Source organism: Thalassophryne amazonica, chromosome 6, assembly GCF_902500255.1.
Source record: "Thalassophryne amazonica chromosome 6, fThaAma1.1, whole genome shotgun sequence".
Lineage (NCBI taxonomy): Eukaryota > Metazoa > Chordata > Actinopteri > Batrachoidiformes > Batrachoididae > Thalassophryne > Thalassophryne amazonica.
In genome coordinates this window covers 73,047,444-73,060,872 of record NC_047108.1, presented here as the reverse complement: position 1 = coordinate 73,060,872, position 13,429 = coordinate 73,047,444, and the positions used below count along the sequence as shown (strand labels likewise).

Here is a 13,429-nt window from a genome sequence, read left to right as displayed (position 1 = left end):
AATTATTTTAGAGCTCTGTCCTTCTGGTGCTCAACTGACATTTATTTCCTTTTCAGCACATGTTTGAAAAGATTTCAGGTTTGATTGACAAATTTTAATGTGATTGAAGTTAGAAAGAAAGAAATATATTCCAATGTAATTTCATTAGTGTTTTAGAGAACAGCAAAAAAAAAAAAAGTCATTTTATTGCCATTTATTTTAACTGGTGAGCATTTAAGATCGAAGTCACTTTAACTTTCTGATACTGGAAAGAACGATTAACTTCTCATTCCAGGTTACAGGTGAACTGGGGTCACATCAGGACCGTATATCCGTCCGTCCATCCCACCCTTATTTCTCTTTCGGATAAACCCAATAACCCTTTTTTTGCCCAATGGTCGAGAGGAGCTGTCTGCATGGAGCCCTCCCTTATCTCTCCCCCTCTCTCTCCTCTGACTCTGGCCCCTGCGCACCGATAAAGGAGAGAGTCCAGTGCGAACATCCGAGCCGCCGCTGTACGCGTCACAGAGCCGACACAGTCTCACCGAGCCCTGCATGCACCCTCTTTGAGTTCAACTTTAATTCGAACTTCTGAACTCACCAGAAAGAAAAGAAAATCAGGACAAGAATCTTGCCAGAGCTGACTGATCGTCCACTGCGGTGAAATCACTTGTTGCCAGTCAGGTAAAGTTGCGTTCTGGTGCGCACATGGCACTGGACACGCGCTCCTCAGTCTCCTGACAGCCGCGCACTATATGGAGACGCACGCTGGATAATAAAGCCTGCTGTACCTGCTTCACAACAAACATCACCTTTATAAAAAAAAAAAAAAAAAAATCTTCGAAATTTGAATTTTTTTTTTGGAAGTTTTCAAGATAAAGCTGGCGCAGGCATGCTGGGTTTAAACAGGATTCTAAGCCTCCGGCCAGCGCACATTCAGAGATGTTCTTCGCCAGGAGTTAAAGACTCATCCCGGTCATCACTGTGCCAAAACCCCGTGGCCAATTCCAGGATATACTGTGCGTGTTTTTTGCTGCTGCTGCTGGTCACCCCGCGGGTGGACTCTTCATGGTGGTGAGTAAAATTTACACCCAACACGCCCACGGGCCTGTTATGATTTATAAAGCATGAGGCATTTATTATTATGATTACTATTATGATGATGATTATTAATATTATTTTATTTATTCATTTATTAGAAAGATGCTCGCATTATTTATCTTCTTCATTTGAAACGGACCTGAACTTGCCTATTTTGATTTTTTTTTCTTGAGGTTTTCAAGGATACAAATTGCCAGTGAATTTAATTCATGACTATTTTTTAATGCGTAATTTCCCCTTTAAAAGCAAAACCTGCTCCTATTTAAATTACGCGTCAGCTTTTTTTTCCAGTGTGTGTGTGTGTGTGTGTGTGTGTGTGGGGGGGGGGGGGGGGGGGTGCGCTAGACATGGTAGACATGGTGTGTGTGCAAGTTTGGGTTAATTTATAGTTTTTCCGCGCATTCCACAGAGCTGTTGGCAACATTTTGAATTTGATGATTGTCCTTGGTGGGTGTTTAATCTAAATTAACAAGTTGATTTGATCAAAATGTATTTCATGGGCTATTTCTCATAAATGTGAGCAATCTGAATGCATTTTAATGAATGCCAACGTGTTTCTGTCAACGCTTCATTTGAAGCCAATTTACCTTTTTTTCAAAACTTTCTGCAAGGTTTCATTTCTCGAAATAATTTTCTTCATTTGTTGGCCTGCCACGTTGCGCAATAATAAAAGAGCGATAAATTTAATTTATGTGCGCGGCAGCGTGTCGAGCTCAGCTGGAGCTTAAAGTGGAGCACTCATTAATTCACCAGGTACCACACAAATAAAGTTATGCCGTCACTCAAATAGCCCCAAAGCAGCCATGTAGAGCGTAGGTGAGCCTGGGGTATTAAAAAAAGTGCCTAAGTCCGTGCGTGTTTGTGGGAGAAGTGTCTGTGTGTGGGCGGGTGTGCAGGCTGCGTGGAATGTCGAAGAGTTTGTGTAGATTAAAGGCGCGTAATGGGAAGTTACGTGCGTAAAAGCTTTGGCTGCATTCACCGTGACTTTTCCCTGCAGAGATGACAACTATAAGAAGCAAAATTGATAGTGGGAAGCCTCGTTTGGGAAATGTGAAAAACATTTTTAAATGTTTGAAACTGGATAAATCTTCTTGTGAAATAATGAACACCCACATACTCCTCCAGCCTCCAAATTATTCATGGAGGGTAACAGCCCGAACAGGAAAAAAAAATTAGAATTTAATGTCAGCATACATCATTTGTGTGTGTGTGTGTGTGTGTGTGTGTGTGTGTGTGTGTGTGTGTGTGTGTGTGTGTGTGTGTGTGTGTGTGTGTGTGTGTGTGTGTGTGTGTGTGTGTGTGTGTGTGTGTGTGTGTGTGTGTGTGTAAGATGTTTGGCTTCTGTTTGTCATGGCTAAGTTCCCTTTTGACTGTCATCTGTAACACCACATAAAATTGATGTTGAGGGCCATGACTTGACTTAATCCTTGTTATCTTAAAAACTTAAAAAAAATCCAAAGGCGATTTCTTACTGAGTAGATATGGACAACTCCTGCAAGAATCACCACCTTATCGCAGAGGGAGGCATTTATGCACTGTTGTGTTGGGTAATTGGCCCTGTAAAGGGCTCAGATTGACAGGCAAAGGGAGATTGGTCCCCATCCTGAAATCAGGCCTGGGAGGGGGCTGGAGCTGTATTAATGGGGTCTTGTTGGATTAAACCTGAAGCCACCAACAACTAGAAGGATGTAAGTAATTTGGGCGGCAGCTTGCCATGGGGGTCTTGCAAATTCTTGGCTCCGGTAGTCTGCCTGCGTGCACTCAAAAACTGATGCACTGGATGAACTCAATTCAATTATGAGCAGGATTTCCATCTAATAAATATATGTAGCCCCAACTCAAATAAAACACATCCACACCAGATAATTTAATTTAATTTTGTTGGGGGTACATATATTTATTAGATGGAAATCCTGTCTATAACTGCACTGAGTTCATCCAAAGAGTCATTTGTTTGAGTAATACACAGAAAAAACTGACTCCATCCATCCATCCATCCATTTTCTTCCGCTTTATCCAGAGTCGGGTCGCGGGGGCAGCAGCTCAAGCAAAGCCGCCCAGACCTCCCGATCCACACACACCTCCCCCAGCTCCTCCGGGGGAACCCCAAGGCGTTCCCAAGCCAGCCGAGAGATGTAATCCTTCCAGCGTGTCCTGGGTCTTCCCCGGGGCCTCCTCCCAATGGGACGTGCCCGGAACACCTCTCCAGTGAGGCGTCCAGGGGGCATTCGGAAAAGATGCCCGAGCCACCTCAACTGACTCCTTTCGACGTGGAGGAGCAGCGGCTCAACTCCGAGCTCCTCCGAGCTCGGGAAAAACTGACTCACTGGATTGGATTCCATCTAATAAATATATGTAGGCCCAACTAAATTAAATTACATTATCTTGCATGGATGTGTTTTATTTGAGGTGGGACTAGGTATATTTACTAGATGGAAATTCTGCCCATAATTTGAGTTCATCCAATGAGTCATTTGTTTGAGTGATACACACAAAAAACTGACTCACTGGATTGGATTCCATCTAATAAACATGTTGGCCCAACTAAATTAAATTACATTATCTTGCATGGGTGTGTTTTATTTGAGTTGGGGCTACATATATTTATTCAATGGAAATCCTGCCCATAATTGAAGTGAGTTCATCCAATGAGTCATTTGTTTGAGTGATACACACAAAAAACTGACTCACTGGATTGGATTCCATCTAATGAATATATGTAGTCCCAACTAAATTAAATTATGTTATCTTGCATGGATGTGCTTTATTTGAGTTGGGACTAGGTATATTTACTAGATGGAAATCCTGCCCATAATTTGAGTTCATCCAATGAGTCATTTGTTTGTGATACACACAAAAAACAGACTCATTGGGTTGGATTCCATCTAATAAATATATGTAATCCCAACTAAATTAAATTACGTTATCTTGCATGGATGTGTTTTATTTGAGTTGGGGCTACATATATTTATTAGATGGAAATCCTACACATAATTGAATTGAGTCCATCCAAAGAGCCAATTTTTTCAGTGTGGTTGTCATCTACAACCCAAGGCGGTTCTGTAGTGTGGTGGCTGTGGTAATAAGGGACACTAGCACATGCTCCCAGATCTAACCACACCTGTGTAGTGAGTACCTTGTATGGCAGCACCCTCACATTGATGTGAATGTGAGGCATTATTATAAAGAGCTTTGAGCGTCTGATGCAGATGGAAAAGCGTTATATAAATGCAGTCCATTTACCATTTATGACCAAAGATTTCATACTCAGTTTAAGTCACGGATGTCTAACCCTCCTCTTTTAGAGGACTTGTACTGACTCACCTGAAATCTGGTGTTTCCCTGTTCTTGATTGGCTGACACATTTGTTTACGTTAATTTCCTTTGGGTGGAGCATTGAGAATTGGGAAACATGCAGAGAAGGTGCTCTCCAGAAGCAAGTTTGGAGATCCTTAGTTTTAGCAATTGTTGGAGGTGTGAACATGCACCTCTGGCACTGACCAATCAACTGGACTCTGATCCACCTGAAAATGGTTCCAAGTGGACTATAGTAGATGATGGTCCACTTACTAAAAGAATGCAAACTGAATAAACATGTCAAAAAGGTATTTCACACAAGACACATTTTTGCAATGAAAAGATTCAACAGAATGAGCCATGTCAGTGAATACAGATGATGTGCAGCACCTTATTTAAATTCTATCAGATGACCAGAACTATGCACATCTTTTATAAACTACAAAAATATGAAGCAATACATAAAATGTTAATTGAACTACTTCCAGAATTGGACTTTTCAGTAGTCTGTAGTACAACCCCATATTATGAAAACTTGGGACCGCATGGGAAATGCAATTTAAAAAAAAAAAAAGCAGTGATTCTTACATTTACTTATAGACATTTATTTCATTGCACACAGTGTGAACCAAAGATATTTCATGTTTTGTGTAGGCAACTTCATTTCATATGTATGTTAACCTCGATCCATTCCCACATTTAAAGCCTGCAACTCATTGTAAAACATGCATTTACCACTTTGTAATGTTGCCATTTCTTTTTTGGCATTAAGGACACACCGACTGATAAGGCGTTTCAGGTGTTATTTTGTCTCAGTCCAGTATCCATATCCTCTTCCTCTGCAAACATGCCTTTGAAATGTGTGTAGAATGAGGTTTTGCACATTTGTCTTGTTGGAAAAATGCATGGACCCCCTGGAAACACTGTGTTAAATGCAGCATACATTGCTCTAAAATTTCTATGTACTTTTCTGCATTAATGCTGCCAACACAGAAGTGTAAATTACTTTTGCCAAAGGCACTGACACAACCCTATGCCATGAGAAACCCTGAGTTTTAGTTGCTGATAACAGTTGCTGATAACAATCAATCAAAAATTCCGATTCATCTGACCACAATACATGTTTCCACTGTGTGAATTCAAATGTCGTGGAGTCCACAGAAGTCAACCCCATTTGTGGACAAGGTTAAGGCTTTTATTTCCACAACAAAGTATTAAGTGGAATTTGTGAAAGTAGCTCCATATTGCAGTGCTTAACAAAGGTTTCCCAAAGTATTCCCTTGCTTATGGGTTATTCTGTGTGAAATCATCAGAGTTTCCAAAATCTTCCCAGGTCACCGACTCAGATTCTCATGATTTTTTTTTCTACAAGTACCTACCTACATATGTCTGATGAACACATGCAAAATATTTCTGCTTAATTCCAAGTAGTTTTTTTAGATATAATTTTTTTTAATTAGGGTACCCACAATCCCATTTTACACTCGTGAATGTATTTTGAGCTTTCTTTCATTTTTAAAAGGCATAATCTCAGCTAAAAATGCAGATATAAAGCTCAGATTTGTAATACACCCTGTTTGGGCACCCCACATACAATAGTACATTTCAAAAATGGGATACAGAGCTAATTTTTAATTCTGTTTGACATATCTGGTCAAATCCTAAAGAGACTGGAGGCCTATTTTTGACATTCTATGATCATGTTCAATTTTTAAGAGTCAATAATTCAAAAACCCTTCAAGTTATGACCACAGTGTTTTACACACATATAACTAGTACCCCAGATATGTGTATTCTAGAATATGAAGATTGTCCATTGAATCCCTTCTTTAGTACAGCTCTTGTGAAATTTTGTAATTATTTGTGACAATGGACAAACTGCCATTTTTATGATGTTACAGAATGAAAAATTAGCTCTGTATCCCATTTTTGAAATTTACTACTGTATCTGGGGTGCCCTAATAGGGTGTATTCCAAATTTGAACTTTATATCTGCATTTTTAGCTGATATAATACCTTTTAAAAATGAAAGAATGCATTCATGACTGAAAAATAGGATTATGGGTACTAAATAAATGAATAAATAAATAAATAAGTTGATTGATTTAAAAAAATAAAAAATAAAAATTGCACCATCTTCAGCTCTGCCTTCTGTATTATTTATTTATTTTTTTTTATTTTTTTTGGGGGTAGCACCACTGCCTCCAAGCTGTACAACATTGCTGGTCTCACTACATAATTGTAAACTTTCTCGTTCATTATTGCAGATACTCAAATTACTCTTGACACCTTTCTCCATCCACTCCACCCTGCCTGCAGTCTGTTCTTCACCTCTCGAACACACTTTTCATTACTTTGGACAGTTGAGTCCAAGTACTTAAACTCATCTACTATCAGCACCTGTACTCCTTGCAGCCTTACTATTCCAAGACATTTACATGCATGCAATCCATCTTTCTCTAGGGGTTGGTAAGGTTAGACCTTACTTGTGTGGAGCACCTTGAGGCAACTTTGTCTTGGTTTGGTGCTATATAAATGAAATAAACTGAAATTGAATTGTATTCAAATGAACTGCTCCTACTGACTTTCATTCCTCTTCTCTCCAGAGCATGTCTCCACCTTTCCAGGCTAGACTCAACCTGCTCTCTTCTTTCACAATGTCATCTTCATTTATCATAGTCCTTGGAGACTCTTGTCTGATCTCATGCATCTCCTATATAGAATGTAGTTGACCTGTGTGAGTCTTCTAACACTTTTATACATCTGTGTGTAACTTTGTATTGCCTTCTTCTTAAAATAGGTATTCACAACAGCAATTTAAATTTTTTTTTTTTGGAAAAATCTTTCACCATCTTCTGTTGATACCATATCTACCCATTAGTTCCTTCACCAACATATCAACTGAAGACACGCTCCTATCACCACACTTTCATCCTTGGGTATGTGGGTTAAGTCTTATTTAATGAATTAGTATAAAGTTGTGTTTAACTTGATGTGTGGTCATTTTAGAGTGGCAACAATCATGCAGTTGGCCAGCTGCTAGCATGGTGCGAGTTGCTTTCTGAGTATACTGCTAATTACATTTTGATCAACTTAATACAAAAATGAGATAACGCAGATTGGCCATCTATCTGAACTCCAATATTTATGGTGAATGAAATTTAATTATTATTTACAGTACGTCTAGAAAGTATTCACAGCGCTTCACTTTTCCACCTTTTGTTATGTTACAGCCTTTTTCTAAAATGGTTGAAATTAATTTTTTGTTTCCTCAAAATTGAAGCTCAGAATTTAGCTCAGGTGCATACTGTTTCAACTGATCATCCTTGAGATGTTTCTACAGCTTAGAGTCCACCTGGGGTAAATTCAGTTGATTGAACATGATTTGGAAAGATACACACCTGTCTACATATAAGGCCCCACAGTTGACAGTGCATGTTAGAGCACAAACCAAGCATGAGTCAAAGGAACTGTCTGTAGACCTCTGAGATAGGATTGTCTCCAGGCCCAAATCTGGGGAAGGGTACAGAAACATTTCTGCTGCTTTGAAGGTCCCAATGAGCACAGTGGCCTCCATCATCTGTAAATGGAAGAAGTTCAGATACACCAGGACTCTTCGTAGAGCTGGCCACCCGTCTAAACTGAGTGATCGGGGGAGAATGGCCGTAGTCAGGGAGGTGACCAAGAACTTGATGGTCACTCTGTTAGAGCTCCAGCATTCCTCTGTGGAGAGAGAAGAAACTTCCAGAAGGACAACTATGTCTCTTCAGGACAACTCTGTGAATGTCCTTGAGTGGCCCAACCAGAGACCAGACCTGAATCCAATTGAACAACTCTGGAGAGATCTGTTAACCCCCAAAACATGAATCAGCTGCAAACCATGAATTATGTGCAAACTGTTAATTGCAAACCGGAAATATAGAAAAAATATATCCCAAAACATGAACGTAGGTCTCACAAAACATGAACTTGGTTCTCGCAAATCATGAGTATCATTCATGATATATGTATATATATATATATATATATATATATATATATATATTATATATTTTTTTTTTTTTCAGTTTAAGTAGTTTATGGATTTCAGTTTACGGATCAATTATTGCAAGAAGTCTTGATCGCAAACCCTATCACCGCAAATATCATTATTATTATTATTATTTTTGGCATGGGGGCAGGGGTCACAACATCCAGTGAGGTGCGGAGGTGATCAGAGCAGCTCTCGCGTCTGGTGTGACACGCATGGTCCCGCTGTATGTGTCCTGCTCTGGGAACAGTGACAGTTGTGGAGTTTGACTGGGGTGGCACACCTGTCAAATGGTAAGGAAGGCATCAAACTTACAGGAGGACAGAAACCTCTGCCTCCCATAAACCAGAAAAATATTCAATAAATTCAGTTGTGGTGTCACTGAACACATCAGTGGTCTCCTGCTGTTTATACTACAGCAATAACCCCACCCCCCTCCCTCATGCTCTAATTTTACCTCAGATTATTAAAAGACCTCCCCTAAAGCAAAGTCTAATGCACTCTTTCTCAGTGACCCCCCCCCCCACACACACCTAAATTCTTCTTCTTACAGCTGCTCCCATTAGGGGTCCAGATCAAGTTTCCATCTCACCCTGTCATCTGTATCTTCCTCTGTCACACCAACCACCTGCATGTCCTCCCTCAGCACATCCATAAACCTCCTCTTTGGCCTCCCTCTTTTCCTCCTGCGTGGTGGCTCCATCCTCAGCATCCTTCTCCTTATATACCCCGGGTCCCTCCTCTGCACATGTCAAAACCATCTCAGTCCCACCTCTTGGACCTCAAACTGTTCTACCCTAATCTGGCTGATAGAATACATAATTCTCAATATGTTCATGATGCACCATTTTTGCAGAGTTCATAGACTGCACAGTTTATTTTTGTACATTAAAATATTTCTGTATTTTTTTTAATAAGAGTCAAATATTTTTTGTTCATTGTTTTTACAGCTACATTTTTTCCCTGTATATGCCTTGCAAATTAAAGGGCAATATATATAACTAAACTCAACAAAAATATAAACGCAACACTTTTGGTTTTGCTCCCATTTTGTATGAGATGAACTCAAAGATCTAAAACCTTTTCCAAATACACAATATCACCATTACCCTCAAATATTGTTCACAAACCAGTCTAAATCTGTGATAGTGAGCACTTCTCCTTTGCTGAGATAATCCATCCAACCTCACAGGTGTGCCATATCAAGATGCTGATTAGACACCATGATTAGTGCACAGGTGTGCCTTAGACTGCCCACAATAAAAGGCCACTCTGAAAGGTGCAGTTTTGTTTTATTGAGGGGGGATACCAGTCAGTATCTGGTGTGACCACCATTTGCCTCATGCAGTGCAACACATCTCCTTCGCATAGAGTTGATCAGGTTGTCAATTGTGGCCTGTGGAATGTTGGTCCACTCCTCTTCAATGGCTGTGCGAAGTTGCTGGATATTGGCAGGAACTGGTACATGCTGTCGTATACGCCGGTCCAGAGCATCCCAAACATGCTCAATGGGTGACATGTCCGGTGAGTATGCCGGCCATGCAAGAACTGGGACATTTTCAGCTTCCAAGAATTGTGTACAGATCCTTGCAACATGGGGCCGTGCATTATCCTGCTGCAACATGAGGTGATGTTCTTGGATGTATGGCACAACAATGGGCCTCAGGATCTCCTCACGGTATCTCTGTGCATTCAAAATGCCATCAATAAAATGCACCTGTGTTCTTCATCCATAACAGACGCCTGCCCATACCATAACTCCACCGCCACCATGGGCCACTCGATCCACAACATTGACATCAGAAAACCGCTCACCCACACGACGCCACACACGCTGTCTGCCATCTGCCCTGAACAGTGTGAACCGGGATTCATCCGTGAAGAGAACACCTCTCCAACGTGCCAAACGCCAGCGAATGTGAGCATTTGCCCACTCAAGTCGGTTACGACGATGAACTGGAGTCAGGTCAAGACCCCGATGAGGACGACGAGCATGCAGATGAGCTTCCCCTGAGACGGTTTCTGACAGTTTGTGCAGAAATTCTTTGGTTATGCAAACCGATTGTTTCAGTAGCTGTCCGAGTGGCTGGTCTCAGACGATCTTGGAGGTGAACATGCTGGATGTGGAGGTCCTGGGCTGGTGTGGTTACACGTGGTCTGCGGTTGTGAGGCTGGTTGGATGTACTGCCAAATTCTTTGAAACACCTTTGGAGACAGCTTATGGTAGAGAAATGAACATTCAATAAACGAGCAACAGCTCTGGTTGACATTCCTACTGTCAGCATGCCAATTGCACGCTCCCTCAAATCTTGCGACATCTGTGGCATTGTGCTGTGTGATAAAACTGCACCTTTCAGAGTGGCCTTTTATTGTGGACAGTCTAAGGCACACCTGTGCACTAATCATGGTGTCTAATCAGCATCTTGGAATGGCACACCTGTGAGGTGGGATGGATTATCTCAGCAAAGGAGAAGTGCTCACTATCACAGATTTAGACTGGTTTGTGAACAATATTTGAGGGAAATGGTGATATTGTGTATGTGGAAAAAGTTTTAGATCTTTGAGTTCATCTCATACAAAATGGGAGCAAAACCAAAAGTGTTGCATTTATATTTTTGTATATATATACGAGGTCTGTCAATAAAGCAATGGTCCTTTTTATTTTTTTCAAAAACTATATGGATTTCATTCATATGTTTTTACGTCAGACATGCTTGAACCCTCGTGCGCATGCGTGGGTTTTTCCACGCCTGTCGGTGACGTCATTCGCCTGTGAGCACTCCTTGTGGGAGGAGTCGTCCAGCCCCTCGTCGGAATTCCTTTGTCTGAGAAGTTGCTGAGAGACTGGCGCGTTGTTTGATCAAAATTTTTTCTAAACCTGTGAGACACATCGAAGTGGACACGGTTCGAAAAATTAAGCTGGTTTTCAGTGAATGTTTTAACGGCTGATGAGAGATTTTGAGGTGATTCTGTCGCTTTAAGGACTTCCCACGGTGTGAGACGTCGCTCAGCGCTCTCAGCCGCCGTTGTCAGCCTGTTCAAGCTGAAAACCTCCACATTTCAGGCTCTATTGATCCAGGACGTCGTGAGAGAACAGAGAAGTTTCAGAAGAAGTCGGTTTCAGCATTTTATCCGGATATTCCACTGTTAAAGGAGATTTTTTTAATGAAAGACGTGCGGACGGGTCCGCGCGTACGCGATGCTCCGCACAGGAAAAACACCTCCGTGTTGATAACCATTTGTAAAATCCAGGCGGCTTTTGATGGCTTTCAGTGGAGTGAGTATATGAGAAATTGTTTAACAGCAGGACATGTTCCAACTTGTCCTTAAGGCTTTCAACAGAGGTGTTTTTCCTGTGGCGGTGCGAGCCGATGCGCGGACCCGTCCGCACGTCTTTCATTAAAAAAATCTCCTTTAACAGTGGAATATCCGGATAAAATTCTTCTGAAACTTCTCTGTTCTCTCACGACGTCCTGGATCAATAGAGCCTGAAATGTGGAGGTTTTCAGCTTGAACAGGCTGACGACGGCGGCTGAGAGCGCTGTGCGACGTCTCGCACCGTGAAAAGTCCTTAAAGCGACAGAATCACCTCAAAATCTCTCATCAGCCGTTAAAATTTTCACTGAAAACCAGCTTAATTTTTCGAACCGTGTCCACTTCGATGTGTCTCACAGGTTTAGAAAAAAGTTTGATCAAACAACGCACCAGTCTCTCAGCAACTTCTCAAACAAAGGAATTCCGATGAGGGGCTGGACGACTCCTCCCAGAAGGAGTGCTCACAGGCGAATGACGTCACCGACAGGCATGGAAAAACTCACGCATGCGCATGAGGGTTCAAGCATGTCTGACGTAAAAACATATGAATGAAATCCATATAGTTTTTGAAAAAAATAAAAAGGACCGTTACTTTATTGACAGCCCTCGTATATATATATATATATATATATATATATATATATATATATATATATATATATATAGATATATAGATAGATAGATAGATAGATAGATAGATAGATAGATAGATAGATAGATGAGATTAGTTATGGGATTACATGTGATTAATTATTGGCAAAGCTTGGAATTAATTTGTTTATTTTTTAAATTGTCTGACAGCACTAATTTCATTTAAACTTGAGAAAAGTGACCATGTAAAATGGGTAAATGGTTCCACCCCTTTACCCATTTATAGGTTGGCTGGGAGTTAGGTGGAGTCAGGAGCTGCTAAGTTGGTGACATCTTGAAGCATCTCACTTAAGCTTCAAACCCACTTTCAGGAAATCTGTGACTAATATCACAGAGGGTGTGTCCATTATATATGGAGTCTATGGTTGGGACTAAACCAGTGGCAGCTTGTGATCACGCTGATGTTTGCACCTCAGTTTAGTCTTCAAGTTGAACTTTTGTCTGTAGTATAAACACACAGTGTTGTATAAAGTACCGGAAAATCACACTTAAGTAAAAGTACAGATACCCATTAAAAAAATGACTTTGGCAGAAGTTCAAGTAACCGATTGAAATGCTACTCAAGTAAAAGTCTTAAAGTATCTAGTATTTATTGTACTTAAGTATGACAAGTAATGTACAACTAAATGTACTCAAGGATTTAAAGTAAAAGTACAAGTAAATGTTAATAATCAAAAACGGACAGATTTATTATTATTTTTTTATATATGTTTATCTAGGCTTGTAAATGACTGGTAGTATTAGTCAAAGTACTGAAAATGGTGCACATCACACAAAACACTTCAGAAACAAGGTTTCAAAACCTAAAAGAGGGGCTACTCACGGGGTGTTCACAGGAAACAGTTATTTATTTCTATATGTATTTATTTATTTTCATTGTTACATGGTTTTATCTTTTCTGTTGTGTTTTGTTTCATTAGGTTCTTTTTGTCTCTTTCTCTAAAATTGTATTGTAACATTAATAGTCTATTATTATTGACTATTATTGTCTATTATGTACACTATTATTGTTGTTGCTATAATATATTAATTAAAAATAAATTAAAAAAATTACAA

General features: G+C 40.3%; 1 protein-coding gene across 1 annotated transcript in view; it reads left to right on the top strand.

The window, feature by feature from the left end:
* The first annotated feature begins 542 nt into the window (after nt 1-542).
* LOC117512415 (protein Wnt-2b-A) overlaps nt 543-13,429 on the top strand; it is a 35,416-nt gene continuing 22,529 nt past the window's right edge. Inside the window, exon 1 of the mRNA XM_034172472.1 lies at nt 543-1,053. Within this exon, the coding sequence (XP_034028363.1) occupies nt 872-1,053 (182 nt within the window). The 5' untranslated portion in view covers nt 543-871. The remainder of the gene's footprint in view (nt 1,054-13,429) is intronic.